Below are 14,575 nucleotides of genomic sequence, written 5' to 3' on the forward strand. Positions count from 1 at the left end.
GCCTCTCGCGGGGCCCTGCCGGGGTCGGACGTGGCGCCCTCGCCCCCTTCCTCCCGTGGGCACTGCCCTCCGTTTGGCCACCGCCGCCGCCCGCATGGTCTGCACCCGGCGCCCCAGGTCCCCGGCTGCTTCTGCGAGGCGGCGGGAGGCCCCTCGGGGGGCAGGACGGGGTCCTCCAGGGCCTCACGCTCGGGAGACGTGCACAGGCCCCGCTGCGGGTGGCGGGCCGCGTCCAGGGCCCGGCTGGTGCACTCATGCCCCGGCTTCAGCCCCCGCCCGGCGCCCCCTGCTCACGGTGCGTCCGCTCCGCGGGGCCACAGCAGACCCACTGTTCCGCGGGGGGAGGGGGACCGAGCGTGGGCGGGGGCACCTCCCTGCACCGGCCACCTGCACCCCACCTTTGCTTTTTGCCTGCGAGGGCACGGACCTGAGGACACGGAGCCCCCGCAGGTACAAGCAGCAGCTGCTGGCGGCGGTGGAGCGGGAGCAGTGCCTGCAGCGCGACAAGGTGCAGCTGGACCTGGACTGGCGACGCCGCTGTGACAGCGTTGAGAGGGACCGCTACCGCGCGTCCGAGGACCTGCTGCAGGCTCTGACCGCCGCGCGGGACCAGGTCCGTGCCCCGCGCGGCCCTCACGTTCCCCCCTGCTCTGCGGCGCCTGCGGGGCTCTGGGCTCCCGAACCCCACCGAGCGGTTTTTCTAGCAGAAATTACAGCAGTGGAAGATGCCCCTGCCCTGCTCAGCAGACTTTTACTGGATTGTTTGTTTTAGAGACCGTGAGGGCACGGGAGCAGGGGAGGGGCAGAGAGAGAGAGAGAGGGACAGAGAGAATCCCAAGCAGGCCCCGCGCTGTCCGCTCAGAGCCCAACACGGGGCTCGAACCCACAAACCGTGAGATCATGACCTGAGCTGGAATCAAGAGTGTCACTCAACTGACTGAGCCAACCAGGCGCCCCGAGTGTTTTATTTTTCGTTGCGTCAGCTATTTCCCACTCAGAGAACAGTGCGAGGCAGCTCCCTGCCCCCTGTGCGCAGGGGACCGGGCAGAAAGGGCCACACCCGAGCCTGATGCTGCCCCTCGGCCAGTGCCGACCGCCGCCTGGTCCTGGGCCACGGGGCTGCTCACTCACACACCGGCTCTGCTTTCGGGAGGGGCCCTGAAGGCTGGCACCACTGCCTTGTAACTCTTCCAACACGAACCGAGTCCCATATCTCTCCCCAGGTTGCTGCCAAGCTCCAGGAGACAGAGCGGACGCTGGGTGACCAGGAGGTGGTGCTGAAGGCCTTGACCCTCGAGAGAGACCAGGCGGTGCAGGCCCTGAGGACGCGCGGGCTCCTTCCGGAGAAGGAGGTGCAGGTCAGCACAGCCGCCCTCTGCCCTGAGCCTCCCCTGGGAACGCCCCTCCCCCTGCCCACTCCTGGAGCCTTCCCCCGGTCCCCCGGCCACCAAAGCCTGAGCTGTGTCCGCACAGCGGGGGCCAGTCTGACGCCTGGAGGAGCCGAGGTGACTCTGGACTCAGACTCTTCTTTGATCCTTAGCACTCAGACCCCACACGCAGACATCACGCCGCACGGACGCCCCGTGTGAGGTTGCCCTCGTGTCTTATCCGCAGAGCTGTCACGGCAGGTCACTGTGTGCCGCCACCGTGGTGCCACTGGAGTGCCCACCCGAGCCATGGGGGCCTGAGAACCTCGTCTGTGGCCCTGGGTCCTCTGACGCCGAGGCTGGTGCCGCAGCCTCGGAGACGCAGGGACCGGCGCGGCAGGGGGCAGGGGCGGTGAGAGCCGGAGGGCCCGGGGAGGGGAAGACCTTTCCGAGCCGGTGAGGAGTTCTTGTTTCTTGTTTTACGTGTGGTGAAACGTATAGATCTTAAGGGCACAGGTCGGAGTTTGCCGTGAATGTGGCCATGGGCCCAGCCCTCTAACAAGATGTAGAGCACGTCCATCGCCCCGGAAAGTCCGCCACACCCCTTCCCGGGGTCCCCCTCCCCCCCCAGAGGTAGTGGCTGCTCATGCTTCTAGCTTGGGCAAGGTTTGCTCCAAAACGATGCAGTGGCCGCATGTCTGTAGACCCAGCTCCTAACCAGCGTTAAGATATTTGTAACTCGGGGCACCTAGCTGGCTCAGTTGGTGGAGTATGCAACCCTTGATCTGAGGGTCATGAGTTCGAGCCCCACACTGGGTGTAGAGATCACTAACCAGTGTGCAGACGCCAGGACCTCAGCTCCCTCAAGTTTAGGTTCCAGCAAGAGTCAGAGGGGACATCCGACGGTTCTGTCTTGGTCATTCGTGAGAACCGTCAGAACGTAGGAGACGGATCTGGGTCCGTGTGGACGTCTGGGCCGGAGCCTCCGCTCGGGGCGAACACGGCGCTTGAGGCGGAGGCTTCTTCAGGCCTCGGCATCACAGGGTGGGAAGGCCCCCGGGGAAGGGTCGTGGGTGGTGGGGACACCGGGGTCCGCCCTGCCACGTCACCGGCCGCAGAGCCAGATCCCTTCCTCATTTAGAAGTCGTGAGTGCCGCCTGCCATCCTGCGAGCGCTGTCGGGGTTGGTGCTGACCTTGGGGAATTCCGTGTGTCATCAGACTTCCGGGGCTAGTCTCAGCTTGCAGCAGAGTCCCTTTTGTGACCGAAGCCTGGGCCCTCCGGGAAGGACAGAACCAAAAGGTTGGACGTTATCCCAGAGACAGGCATACTCTCACGTGGTGTGACGTGCAGCCGAGGCCGTGTTCCCCCACACAGATCTGACTGACGGAGAGCTGGCCGGAGCCTGCTGCTGACCGAGCTGCCCAGGGGTTCAGTGGCGGCCCCACAGGGACAGGCTCCAGGCCTAGCCGCCAGCTCTTTGAGATGCATCCTTACTAGGAAACAGGGTCTGTGTGGGTGCAACCAGTGCAGACGGGGTCACGCTGGAGCGGGGCGGGCCCTGATCCAACACGACCCGCATCCTTATAAAAAGAACACCACGTGGGAGACAGAGACGCAGGGAGAGGGCCGTGTGCCGACGGGGCAGAGACGGGAGTGACGTGGCCCCAAACCGAGGACAGCAAGCTTCGCGGGCAAACCCTGGAAGCCGCAGGCAGGGAGGAGCCTCCCAGAGTGTCGGGGAGCATGTGCTTCCTGCCTGAGGCGCGGGCCCCCCAGCGAACCCTGGCCCTCCGCCACCTCGGGTCTCGCCCCGGGGCCCCCGGGGGAAGCCGTGTCGCTGGGCTGCTGGGAAATCTGCCGAGCCCACGTGGAGAGGCGCCTTCCAGAGCAGCGCGGGGCACGAGGCGGCCTGACCCTGCCTCCGACACCGTCTTCCTGGTCCCAGGGCCCATTTCTTCCGCAGTCTGGCCTCTGTCCCCTCGTGAGAAGTCCCTCAGCCAGCTGTGTGGCATGGCGGCGCTCCGGACGTGCTCGGGAAGGCCTTCCCGGCGGCGCAGCTCTTCCCCACGGGCAGCGCTGCCCCCGTCCTCACCCTGGTGGTCGGGCGGCCCGGGGCCTCCGGCTGTGCCCTCTGAGGCCGGCACCCCCCTGTGCTTGGTGCCCGAGGCCGGCTGGGGGCTGGAGGTCACGGGGAGGAGGGCGGCCCGTGGCCACGCCAGGAAAGCACTTCACTCCTGTCCACAGACGCGCACGCTGTTGACCCCGTGTCGGGGGCCGGAGCCGGGGCGGGGGGACACGCAGGACACGCCCCAGGTCCGGGTGCATGTGCGCTGGAGTGCCGCTGTGGCCTTGGGCCCAGGCTGTGCGGGACCCAGGCCGGCACGGTGGGCTGGGCCTCGGGACCGAGTCCCACGGGTGCTGGAGCACGTGTGGCCCGCGGCGTAGGCGCCCGCAGGTCAGCGCGGAGGTGGGTCCTCTGCGCAAAGATGAGGTCGAGAGCAGCGTGCGGGTGTCTGGGGAGGGGGCAGAAGGGGCGGGTGCTCCCTCGGGAGGATGAGCCGTCGGGCCCCCCTGTGCCGTGACCTCAGCGGGCACTGCAGCAGCCCGTCTCCCCGTGACGGTCCCAGGCTCCGAGTGCAGGCCCTGCTGGTGCAGAGCCGCAGGGGGAGGACCCCGCCTGTGTCTGGAGGCTCTGCCACCACGAGATGGCTCCTCCTGGGGCTCGGGGGTCCAGGCTGTTGTCCACTTCACAGCTGAGGAAGCCGAGACCCCGAGAGGGGTGGTCCCTGCCCCACAGGTGGCAGAGGAACACTTGCGCTGGGCTAGGCCAGCACCAGCTCCCTCGGGCTGTCACCCCTGCGCGGACGGGGGGGCGGGGCGCGGCGGCGTGGTGCAGCGGAGGAGCAGGTGGGGGCTGCTCTGACGGGCTTGGGAAAGGGAGGTTGGGGGTCTGCAGGAAAAGGGGTCGCCCCTCCCGGCGGCAGTGTGAGCAGTGAGCAGGGGGGCAGCGGAGGGGCAGAGCAGAGCCCTGGAAGGCCTCCACCAGGAGTGTCGGAAAGCTGGGCCCGCACTCAGCAGAAGAGCGAGCCTCCTTCTGGAAGGAGAAGGAACGTGTGGCCACTGCGGGAATTCAATTTCAGTTTACGGAGTGGCCTTGGGAACCAGGTGGACCCAGGGTCCAGCCCAGCTCGGCTCCCCGTTTGGCCTCTGGCAGCCTCCGTGGCACTTTTGCGAGAAGCAGGTGAGCGCCTGGAGCAGGGTGTGGTGGCCGGTTGAGGACATGGTGGCAGCATGGACATTGTGGTGGCTGGGTCACCCCTCGGGACTTGAGCGTCGGTTCCTACATCGGATGTGTGCCCCCTTGTGAAGCATTGGAGGGGGGCTGTGACCCGCAGCGGCCTGCTGCAAGCCCGGGGGGAGCCCGCGCGGGGCGGGGAAATGTGACTGCCACGAGGACACGCGGTCGCATGCGGTCACACGCAGTCACACGCGGTCACACGCGGTCGGTCCGTTCAGGCGATCCGGCCGTGCCCCCGTTGTCTCTCTCTCTCTGGGTCTCACACGTGTCCCTGCGCACGCACTGGCTTCACCTAGTCCGTGCTGCACCGTGTGACCGGGAGTCTGTTTCCACTTGTACCATCATCACGTCTCACGTCCTTGTGGTTCCTCAGATGGTCCGTACGGGGCTCTGTGTCTTACCCCACGGCCCTTCCCTCCTAGGGCTGCGGGAGGAGAGCAGGGAGCAGCGGAGTGTGTGTGGCCCCGGAGGAGGGGGTGGCCCGTCTGCCTGCCGTGGGCGGGGGGCTGCAGATGGGGAGACGGGTGCTGTCTGCAGGTGCACGTCCCTGAAGGCGGGGCCCTCCTGGGCTGACGCACAACAGGGCAGGCCGCAGGGCTCCGGGGGCTCTGTTACCTGCCCCCTTGTCGGGCACCCCAGTTCTGTGCTGGCCTGGCCGCAGACGCTCGCTTCCTGGAACTTGGCTGATTTTCTGGTCCCGCGGCAGAGAATCCTGGTGTTCAAAGGCAGCCGCCTGTTGCGTGGTCGTTTTGAAGGTCACAGTCACTGACTGTAGGATTCTGGGGCACTGGGGCTTTTCCTTCCCCGTGTCTCGGGGATCCCAGTGGCCCTCGTGAGAAGTTGGCAGAGACCTCGTATTTGTGCCTGTGCTCACCGCCTGACATGCTGTGCAGCTCGGATTGCTTTTCTGGTCCTTTTTTCTCCTCATCACTGATGTTTTAGCCATTCGATTGTGATGTGCTTTTTGGTGTGATTTTCTTTGTGTTTATTTTGCTTAGGGTTCAGTGGACTTCTTGATCTGTGGACTTGTTTTTATCAAATTTGAAAATATTTTGGCCAGGGACAGCCGGGGGGCTCAGTCAGTCAAGTGTCGACTTCAGCTCAGGTCGTGATCTCACGGTTCACGAGTCTGAGCCCCGCGTCGGGCTCTGTGCTGACCGCTCGGAGCCTGGAGCCTGCTTCTGATTCTGTGTCTCCCCCTCTCTCTCTCTCTGCCCCTCCCCTGCGTGCGCTATGTCTGTCTCTCTCAAAAATAAATGAACATTGAAAATATTTTGGCCAACATGTTATAGATAAAGTACTTCGGCCTCATGTGTCTGGGTTCTTGGTTCTGCGCTGAGCCGGCTCCACGCTGTTCCCGGGGTCTCCGGCCTCACTGACTCCTTCTCCACTGTGCGCTTGGCTTGGATGCTTTCTGTTGCCCGTGTCCCCGCCCGCTGACCCTTTCTCCTGTGGCATCCGGTCTGGTCTTAGGCCACTTCTCTAGTGAATTTCTTTTCTTTTTTGTTTAAGTTTATATATTTTGAGAAAAGAGAGCATGAGCAGGGGAGGGGCAAAGAGAAAGGGAGAGAATCCCAGACAGGCTCCAGTTGTCAGCACAGAGCCTGACATGGGGCTTGAACCCACAAACTGTGAGATCATGAGCTGAGCTGAAATCAGGAGTGGGACGCTTACCCGGCTGAGCCCCTCACGCGGCGTCCAGTGATTTTCTCATTTCCGATGTCTCTCCCTCGTCTCTGCAGAGGCCGGGGGTTCTTGTCAGCCCACCCTCTGCTCCTCTTCCTTTCCCGTCCCGTTTTTCCTCGAACCCTTGGGCGCATGTGTGACCATAACCGTATCGAAGGCTTGGGCGTCCTCGCGGCCGGTCTGGGTTGTGGCGCGAACTGGGCTTCGTTGCTGTTGGTGGCTGCATGGGCTCCGCTGTGTCACGTCTTTCTGCTTCATCCGTCGGTGGACATTCGTGTTTGCACGTCCTGGCTACTGTGAGACCTGCCGCCATGAGCACGTGTGTGCGAGGTTCCACGGGGACGTGTGTTCCCGGTGCCCTGGGCTCACCCCGCGGAGTGGCTGCGGGCCGTGCAGTCACCCCTGCATTTCGTCTCTCATGGAGCTGCCACACGCTCTGGGCAGCCGCGCCCGCCTCACCGCAGGCAGCTGCGTCCGTCGCCCTCCCGCGGGCAGACCCCGCGCTCGCTCCTGCCTGTCTTCTTCACGGTACCGCCCCGCGGGCCACCAGCGGCTTTGTGACCGGGGGGGCAGGGCTCCCGGGTTTCTCAGTAAGCGCTCCCTTTGGCGAACGGCAGGCCTGTCTTTGTGACACCAGAAGGAGCAGACTTTCGTCACCCGTCAGTTCAGACGGCAGGTCCCCGAGGCCTGGAGGGCGGATGGGTGGGCAGAGCCTTGGACGGGCCGCAAACCCTGGGCTTCTGTGTTTTATTTTTAAGGGACTTTCTTTAAAAACGTTTATCTATTTAATTTGTAAGGGGAGGAGCGGGCAGAGGTGGGGGGAGAGAATCCTGAGCAGAGCCAGCCGGGCACCTGTGGGTTTCTTCTCTAGCTGTAACCATTTTCTTTTCTTCTTAAAAAAATTTTTTTCCTGTTTTTTACTTATTTTTGAGAGACAGAGAGAGACAGCATGAGTAGGGGAGGGGCAGAGAGAGAGAGGGAGACACAGAATCGGAAGCAGGCTCTAGGCTCTGAGCTGTCAGCGCAGAGCCTGACGCGAGGCTCGAACCCATGAACTGTGAGATCATCACCTGAGCCGAAATCGGACGCTCAACTGACTGAGCCCCCCAGGAGGCCCACCATTTTCTTTTCTTTCTGTATTTGACAGGTGCTCCTAAAGCATCATGAGGAAGAGATAAGTGAAAGTTTTCCGTCTAGTGAGATCCGGAGGCTCCAGGAGCAAAACGCAAGCTTGCGACGGGCCGTTGCGGAGATGAGGAAGGAGATGGAGAGTCTGAGTAACCAGGTTCTTCCTGCGGCGCCGTCAGGGGATCGGCCCTCTGACAGCGCACAGCCCCCTCCAAAGGCAGCGGCTGAGGCCGTGGCTCCTGGTAAGCGGGGGGCAGGGGAGGGGGACAGATCTCCAGCGGGTCCCAAACGGGCTTCACTTGGAGTCTTGGCGAGGAACGTCCGCTCGGATAAATTAGCTCAGGGTACGATAGAGGCTGCTTCTCCAAGGGACAGGATCTTAAGTCCATGCTCATATGTAGAACAGCAACTTTTCCTTGGTAAAGTGGCAGAAAAAAGTGAAGGATGTGTACTTGGCACTTGGAGCCCGGAGCCCACTTGCATGGGGAGGGCAGTGGGCGCTGCGTTCTACAAGGCGGGCTGCGCAGGCGGGCGGACACCAGGCCTGTCCGCGGGCGTCCGGTGCTGTCGCGGCGCCGGGCCCCCCCCACCCCTCCCGCGCACCGGTAGAGGGGCCCTGGAGTGGTTGTGGGGGGGGGGGCCATCACGTATCATGACTCCGCGCATGAGACCCGTGCGTCTGGGCACGCAGGCCCGTGAGTCAGAGGGAGCGTCGGAGCGCGGCCGTCCTCGGAGAGCACGCAGCACCAGCAGGGAGGGGGGCACCGGGCTGGGGCAGGAGTGGGAGGTGGCGGGGGAGAGCGGCAGAAGCCTGAGGGAGCCGCCGCCTGGTGACGGCCGAGGGGAGTGTAATGCGTGCGCTGATGTGTTTACTGTTTGTTCGTTTTGCCTGTGGCAGATCACATCCTGGCCCTCGAAGCAGAAATAAGAAATCTGAAGCATCAGTTTAAAACCCTGGAGGGCCAGGTGGGGGCTGTGCCGGAGCCTCCGAAGGCGCCCGCGCCTCCCGCTGGCACTCAAGCCGGTATCTCAGCCGAAGCCCCTGGTAAGTCCGAGTCTCATCCTTTGAGTGCTCTGTCCCAAGAACACTGTCACTCTGCGTCTGTACGCTATTTTAATGAAAATATAAACCCTACAGAAAGTCCACAAAATGCAAACGCACACATCAAGGAAGCCTGGCCCCATGCCACCCGTTGTCAAAGTATTTGTGCCCGTTTACCTCTCTGGGTGGGCGCCTCCCTGCCCCACCCCTGCTCTGGCACCGCACGGTCACCCCCTTGCCCAGCGGAGAGCCCGTCCAGGGGGCGGGCGTGTCCCACAGGTGGTTTCTGGGGCTGACTATTTAGGAGGAAAGGTGAAGGGGCAGGACGTCCCCCAGCCGGGAGCCTGCGTTTTCCCAGCACTGGTGTCTTTGCTCCCTTTTCCTTATGTTGCTTTTCCAGGCCCGAATTTTCAGTATGGTGTTGTGATGGCAGGCTTTCTTCCTGACCCCAGAGGAAAATTTTCAACATTTGACGTTAAAGCCACTAAAGGTTTCTGGGGGCTCAGGGCCAGATTAAGAAAGTTCCTTTCTATGGGGCACCTAGGTGGCTCAGTCAGTTAAGCGTCTGGCTTCAGCTCAGGTCATGATCTCACATTCGTGGGTTCGAGCCCTGCATCAGGCTCTGTGCTGACCGCTCAGAGCCTGGAGCTGCTTCGGATTCTGTGTCTCCCTCTCTCTCTGCCCCTCCCCTGATCGCACTGTCTCTCTGCCTCTCAAAAATAAATCAGAAAACAGAATAAAAAAATTAAAAAAAAAAAAGAAAGTTCCTTTCTATTCCTATAATACAGATGCTTGTTTTTTTAATCATGATTCTGTCAGTTTTTGCTTATTGTGTTTTGGAGCTTTGTTCTTGATTGCATACACGTTTAGAGTTACTGTGTCCGTGAGAGGGGACCAGCCCTGAGAGCATCATGTAATGACCCGTTATACCTGGTAGGGGTTTTGTGCTCTGAAGCTCGCTCTGTCCGGTGGTAATCACACCACTCCAGCTTCCTTTTGATTACAGTCTGTTCAGTGTATCTTGATGATCCTTTAACTTTTAACTACTTATATTGGAGTAGCACCTCCTTCTAAGGAAAACAAAACAGAACACCTCGAGGTAACCTGGCTACACACGTACCTGACAACATCCCTCATGGCCTTGCAACATGAGACCACTTAATCATGTTTGTGTGTGTTAACCACATATGGGAGACAAAGAAGTAGAAAATATATCAGAATCTATGCCATGTGGCGTTCAGGGCTCAGCTCTTCGGGTACGAACCCAACTGAGCAGTGCCGGCGTGAATAAAGTTGCTTCCTGGGACGGAAAGCCCCTGAGTCGCTCTCTGTGTGAGAATCCTGCTACAGCGTGACGTTTGGAGTGAATTTCTTATGCACAGCACATAGGTAGTCAATTTTTGTTATTGTTGTTGTTTTATTTATTTTTGAGAGACAGAGACAGTCTGAGCAGGGGAGGGTCAGAGAGAGAGGGAGACACAGAATCTGAAGCAGGCTCCAGGCTCTGAGCTAGCTGTCAGCACAGAGCCCGACACGGGGCTCGAACCCATGAACCGTGAGATGATGACCTGAGCCAAAGCTGGACACTTAACTGACTGAGCCCCCCAGGTGCCCTGGTAGTCAATTTTTAAAGTCCATTTTGCTAATTTTTTAAAAATTTCTTTCGTTCAGTTATGGTTTTCATTTTTTAATGTTTATTTTGAGAGTGCACACATGCACATGCAGGCAAGAGGCAGAGAGAGAGAGAGAGGAGACTCCCGAGCAGACTTCGTGCTGTCGGCACAGAGCCTGACGCGGGGCTCGATCGCACGAGCGTGACGCCAGGCCTTGAGCTGAAATCCAGAGTCAGAGGCTCAACTGACTGAACCACCCAGACACCCCCATTTTGCTGACGTTTTCTTTTTCATTTGCTGATATTTTTAACTGATACAGTTTATATCATCCACACTAAACAGTTCTTGTGTTCAGTCTGAGCAGCCGCTTCCTGTCCCCGGGTGTCATCTGTCCCGCTCCTGTGGGGCATCCGAGCATTGTTCACGGTCCACGTTAACGTGCGTGTTGTTTCCGAGCCCATCTGTCTGGGCTCCGGGGACCCAGCACGGCCGCGTGACCTCGCACCGGGTCCCATCAGCACTGTCCTCCTGCCGCCAGGCCCGTCCCCGCGATGCTGTCACAAACGCCACCTCTCTTACGTAGAGAACTGCTTCCGTCAGGATTACCGTTCTTGCTTCGAATGGTCAAACGTAATTTTTAAAAACTTAAGAAGAGGGGCGCCTACATGGCTCAGCTAACCGCCCGACTTCAGCTCGGGTCATGATCTCAGTTTGTGGGTTCGAGCCCCACGTCAGGCTCTGTGCTGACAGCTCGGAGCCTGGAGCTGCTTCGGATTCTGTGTCTCCCTCTCTCTCTCTGCCCCTCCCCTGCTCATGCTCTGTCTCTCTCTGTCTTTCAAAAATAAATAAATGTAAAAAAAATTTTAAAAATTAGAAAAAAAGGTAGGGTGTGTGACTGTGACGGTCACCTGCACGTTGGCCCCGCGTGTGTCCTGGAGCCCCGCCATTCCAGGCCCCCTGTCGTCCGCTCTGACCGCAGCTGTGCTGGAGTCGGGCTCTCTGGTTTTCTGCTCTCACCTGCGTCCCTGCCGAGTCTTCACTGGTCTGAAAGTTGGAGGCGACACCTCTTGGCTCTCATCACAGAGTAAGTGTGCCGCTTCCTGCGGGGTGTCAGGAGAGGTCCCCTGCTGCCCCGAGTCACACCCTGTCCTGTTCACTTGCTCTCGGGTCTGCCGTTCGTGCCGGAAGTCTGACGGCGATGTGTCTGGACCTGTGTTTCTTTGGCTCTCCTGTTTGGCATTGCATCTGAAGGTGACTGTCTTTTGCCAAATCTGGGAAGGTTTCAACCATTATTTCTTCAAGCGTTTTCTCGGCCCCGTGCTCCTTTCCCCTTCGGGACCTGGATGACAAAACGCTGGCTCTTCTGCTCTCCCCCCGCAGGTCCCTGTGGCTCTGCTGCTTCTTCCAGAGTGTCCTCCCTGCCGCTCGGGCTGGGGAGCCCCGCGTCTGTCTTCACGCTCCCAGGCCTGCGTCCTCCCGGCGCCGCTCTGGACCCCGCTGGGGGGACTTTCATTTCACTTTCAGCTCTAAGATTTCCGTCTTGTTTTCTTTGTGTCTTTTATTCCTCTGCTAAAACTTCTCTTTTCGCTGTTTTAACAATGCATCGGTGTGCACAGCTCTTCATCCAGCTGCCTTATCCCACAACCCACGTGATCCCGGCGCCTGTGTCCCCCGGCGCTGTCTTTTTTCAGTGAGTCGAGATCTTCCTGGTTACGGGCGTGATGCGTAACCTCTGACGTGCGCCCGTCTGGTGCCTGCTGACGCCGGTCCTCCCTCCGCTTCTGCCTTCCCACGCCCGCCCCTGCCCTGGGCGCAGCGCACGCCTGCACCCGGCCCCCTCTCTCGGGCTGGGTCTCAATGACCACTTCCACTCCGGGGCCTTTGCCCTGCGGTTGTGCTGTGCCTCCGTGGGTGCCACCTGAGCCCAGTTAGGTCCTGGGCGGTCTCCCAGCCCCTCGGAGCTCAGCTCTGGGCCCTGGCTGTGTGGATGCCGCCTGCCTCCCACGCGGGCCCCTCAGGGACAGGCACTTGGTGGGCAGGTTTCAGGAATTCCTTTCTCTAGCTCCCCCCGCCACAATCCTCCCCACATGCCTTCCCAGGAAGGGCGCAGGCCGCGTGCTGCAGGGTGGCGCAGGGCGAGCCTTTGTGTGTAGGGGCCGCGCCAGCCGGGCCTCCCTTCCCTGGTCCTGCCGCTGCGGGAGCAGGCTTGTCGGGGCCTCTGCTGGTCTGAGCCCCCCGCCCCGGCGCCTCTGGCCTGTGGCTGCTCCAGGCACCGGAGCCCGGAGACGCCAGAGATGAGGGGCCGCCGCAGAGGGTCCCAGAGCCCCTGCCCCCGCCCGCTGGGCGTCCCTCGTGGTGGCGCATGGCACTCAGCTTCACAGAAGGAGAGGGACGGAGCGTGTGCGCATGGTCCTGTCCAAGCAGCAAGCTTGCGCTGGGTTAAGCCGAACTTACGATCTGCAGCCATCCAACATGTGACGCCTCGTTCTCCTATTTCACCGGGAATTCACTGGCTGGTGCTCCCTCTCACGCTCAGGGTCAAGTTTTGGGGTCATGGTTATTCCGGCCTCAGGTATCTTGGGAAGTGTTCCCTATTTCTCTGTTTTCTGAAACAGTTTGGGTCCGACTTACGTGCATTTTTCCTGAACCACTAGTAGAATTCAACTCTGAACCCTGGCATAGGACTTCCCTGTGGGAAGGTTTTAAAGTGTGACCCTGAGCCCTGAGCGGGGTTCGCCACAGTAAAGGATGACCCGGAGTTTCTTTGTGGTGTGTCACTTTTTGATAATTTACTGGAAAATTATCTAGTTCATCTAAATTTGTTTTAATTTGGCATAAAATTGCCTAGAGTATTGTCCTAAGAGTTTTAAACGCCTGTAGGAAGGTGATAACTGTATTTTCATCGATTGCATTGTTCCTGTTGACTTGGTTTCTCTTGCTGAGTCTTCCCAGGGATTTATCTTTTTAAAAAGGCTGTCCAAGGAGCCGGCTCCATTATACATTCGTTTTCTGTTTTCTCAGTATTTAATTTTAGCTTTATTCTTTCCTTGCTTTTCTACTTTACTTATGGGTCTTTTTCTTGTTTTCGAAACATTCGGCTCATTGACTTTGCAGCCTTCTTTTCTAAAATAAGTTACTGTGGCCATAACTAGTTTTAAAAGGATAGCTTTCAATCCGTTCCTTAAATTTTGATAAGCGCTGTATTATTATTGGTAATTCAGGTCAAAATAATTTCTGGGGTTTTTTTTTAATGTTTATTTACTCTTGAGGGAAAGAGAGATGGAACATGAGCAGGGGAGGGTCAGAGAGAGAGGGAGACACAGAATCCGAAGCAGGATCCAGGCTCCAAGCTGTCAATACAGAGCCCAACATGAGATCATGACCTGAGCCAAAGTTGGAGACTCAACCGACTGAGCCACCCAGGCACCCCCAAAATAATTTCTAACATCTACTGACTCCTTCTTTGACCTCTGGGTCATAGGAACGTTTTTCCTGATTCCCAGACGCCTAGGAGGCTCCTGTGGACTGGCCTCCGTAGACGCCAGGTGGTGACTCCCACTGGTTTCCTGCAGAGATGCCTGCTTTCTTGATAGGACTATCCGTCTGTCGCCAGTACCTCTGCCTTTGTTGGGACAGTAGCCTTCCACTCTGTTCCAGAGCATCTTCACTTCAAGGTGGACACACCACAGTGGGCGTCCTCTGCCCTGAACAGCACAGACATCTACCCCGCAGAGAGGGCAGTTGACCGGAACCTTCCCCAGAAAGAAGGCCTGAACGTGACAGAACCCCTGTCTCCGCAGGAGGAGCCGTGGGTCTAGCGCTCGGGAGGCTCAGACACAGGACACACCTCCTCAACTTCCTGGTGACCCAGCTCAGGCAGAAGGTACGCCCCCTCTCCCCCCCCCCCAACACTTGGGCTAGGCAAGTCTTCTGGCTGAACCTCTTGACCTCTCTGTGCCTCAGTTTCCCTCCAAGGAAGGGTTATTGTGAGGTAACGTGTGGTCCCTGGCAGGTGCACAGTAAGGCCTGGTCGCCAAGAGGAAGGTCCAGAGGTGCCGCGCCGTTTTCCCCGCTGCACGCAGGGCCCTGCCCCTTTGGGCACGCCGGAAGTGTGCGGGTGCCCAGGCGTGGCAGGAGACACCTCGGGGACCCGGCCCTTGCAGGCAGGCCGGCCGGCGCCCGCTGCTTCCCGGGGTGCGAGTTCTGCCCCGTCACACGTGCGGCCAGGGTCGCAGCCATGCCTTATTGCTACAAATTCATAATTTCTCTCTTTTTTAGAGTTTTTGAAATGGTGGTGAATCATACATAAAATATACTTTCAAGCGTACGTTCAGTGACATGAACTGTGTTCACATGTATAAGCATCACCACCGTCGACTCCCAGAACTTTTCCATCACCAGACCTGAAACTGTCCCCCTGGAACACCGCCCCCCGCCCC

At 59.5% G+C, this 14,575-nt stretch overlaps 1 protein-coding gene across 4 annotated transcripts in view; it reads left to right on the plus strand.

The window, feature by feature from the left end:
- CCDC57 (coiled-coil domain containing 57) overlaps positions 1 to 14,575 on the plus strand; it is a 70,702-nt gene that overhangs the window by 17,029 nt on the left and 39,098 nt on the right. For all 4 annotated transcript variants that reach the window (XM_029928351.1, XM_029928352.1, XM_029928354.1 and 1 more), the window contains exons 7-11: positions 451 to 613; positions 1,224 to 1,358; positions 7,501 to 7,723; positions 8,380 to 8,526; positions 13,937 to 14,019. In XM_029928351.1, the coding sequence (XP_029784211.1) occupies positions 451 to 613; positions 1,224 to 1,358; positions 7,501 to 7,723; positions 8,380 to 8,526; positions 13,937 to 14,019 (751 nt within the window). The remainder of the gene's footprint in view (positions 1 to 450; positions 614 to 1,223; positions 1,359 to 7,500; positions 7,724 to 8,379; positions 8,527 to 13,936; positions 14,020 to 14,575) is intronic.

Source organism: Suricata suricatta, chromosome 17, assembly GCF_006229205.1.
Source record: "Suricata suricatta isolate VVHF042 chromosome 17, meerkat_22Aug2017_6uvM2_HiC, whole genome shotgun sequence".
In the NCBI taxonomy this organism is placed as follows: Eukaryota; Metazoa; Chordata; class Mammalia; order Carnivora; family Herpestidae; genus Suricata; species Suricata suricatta.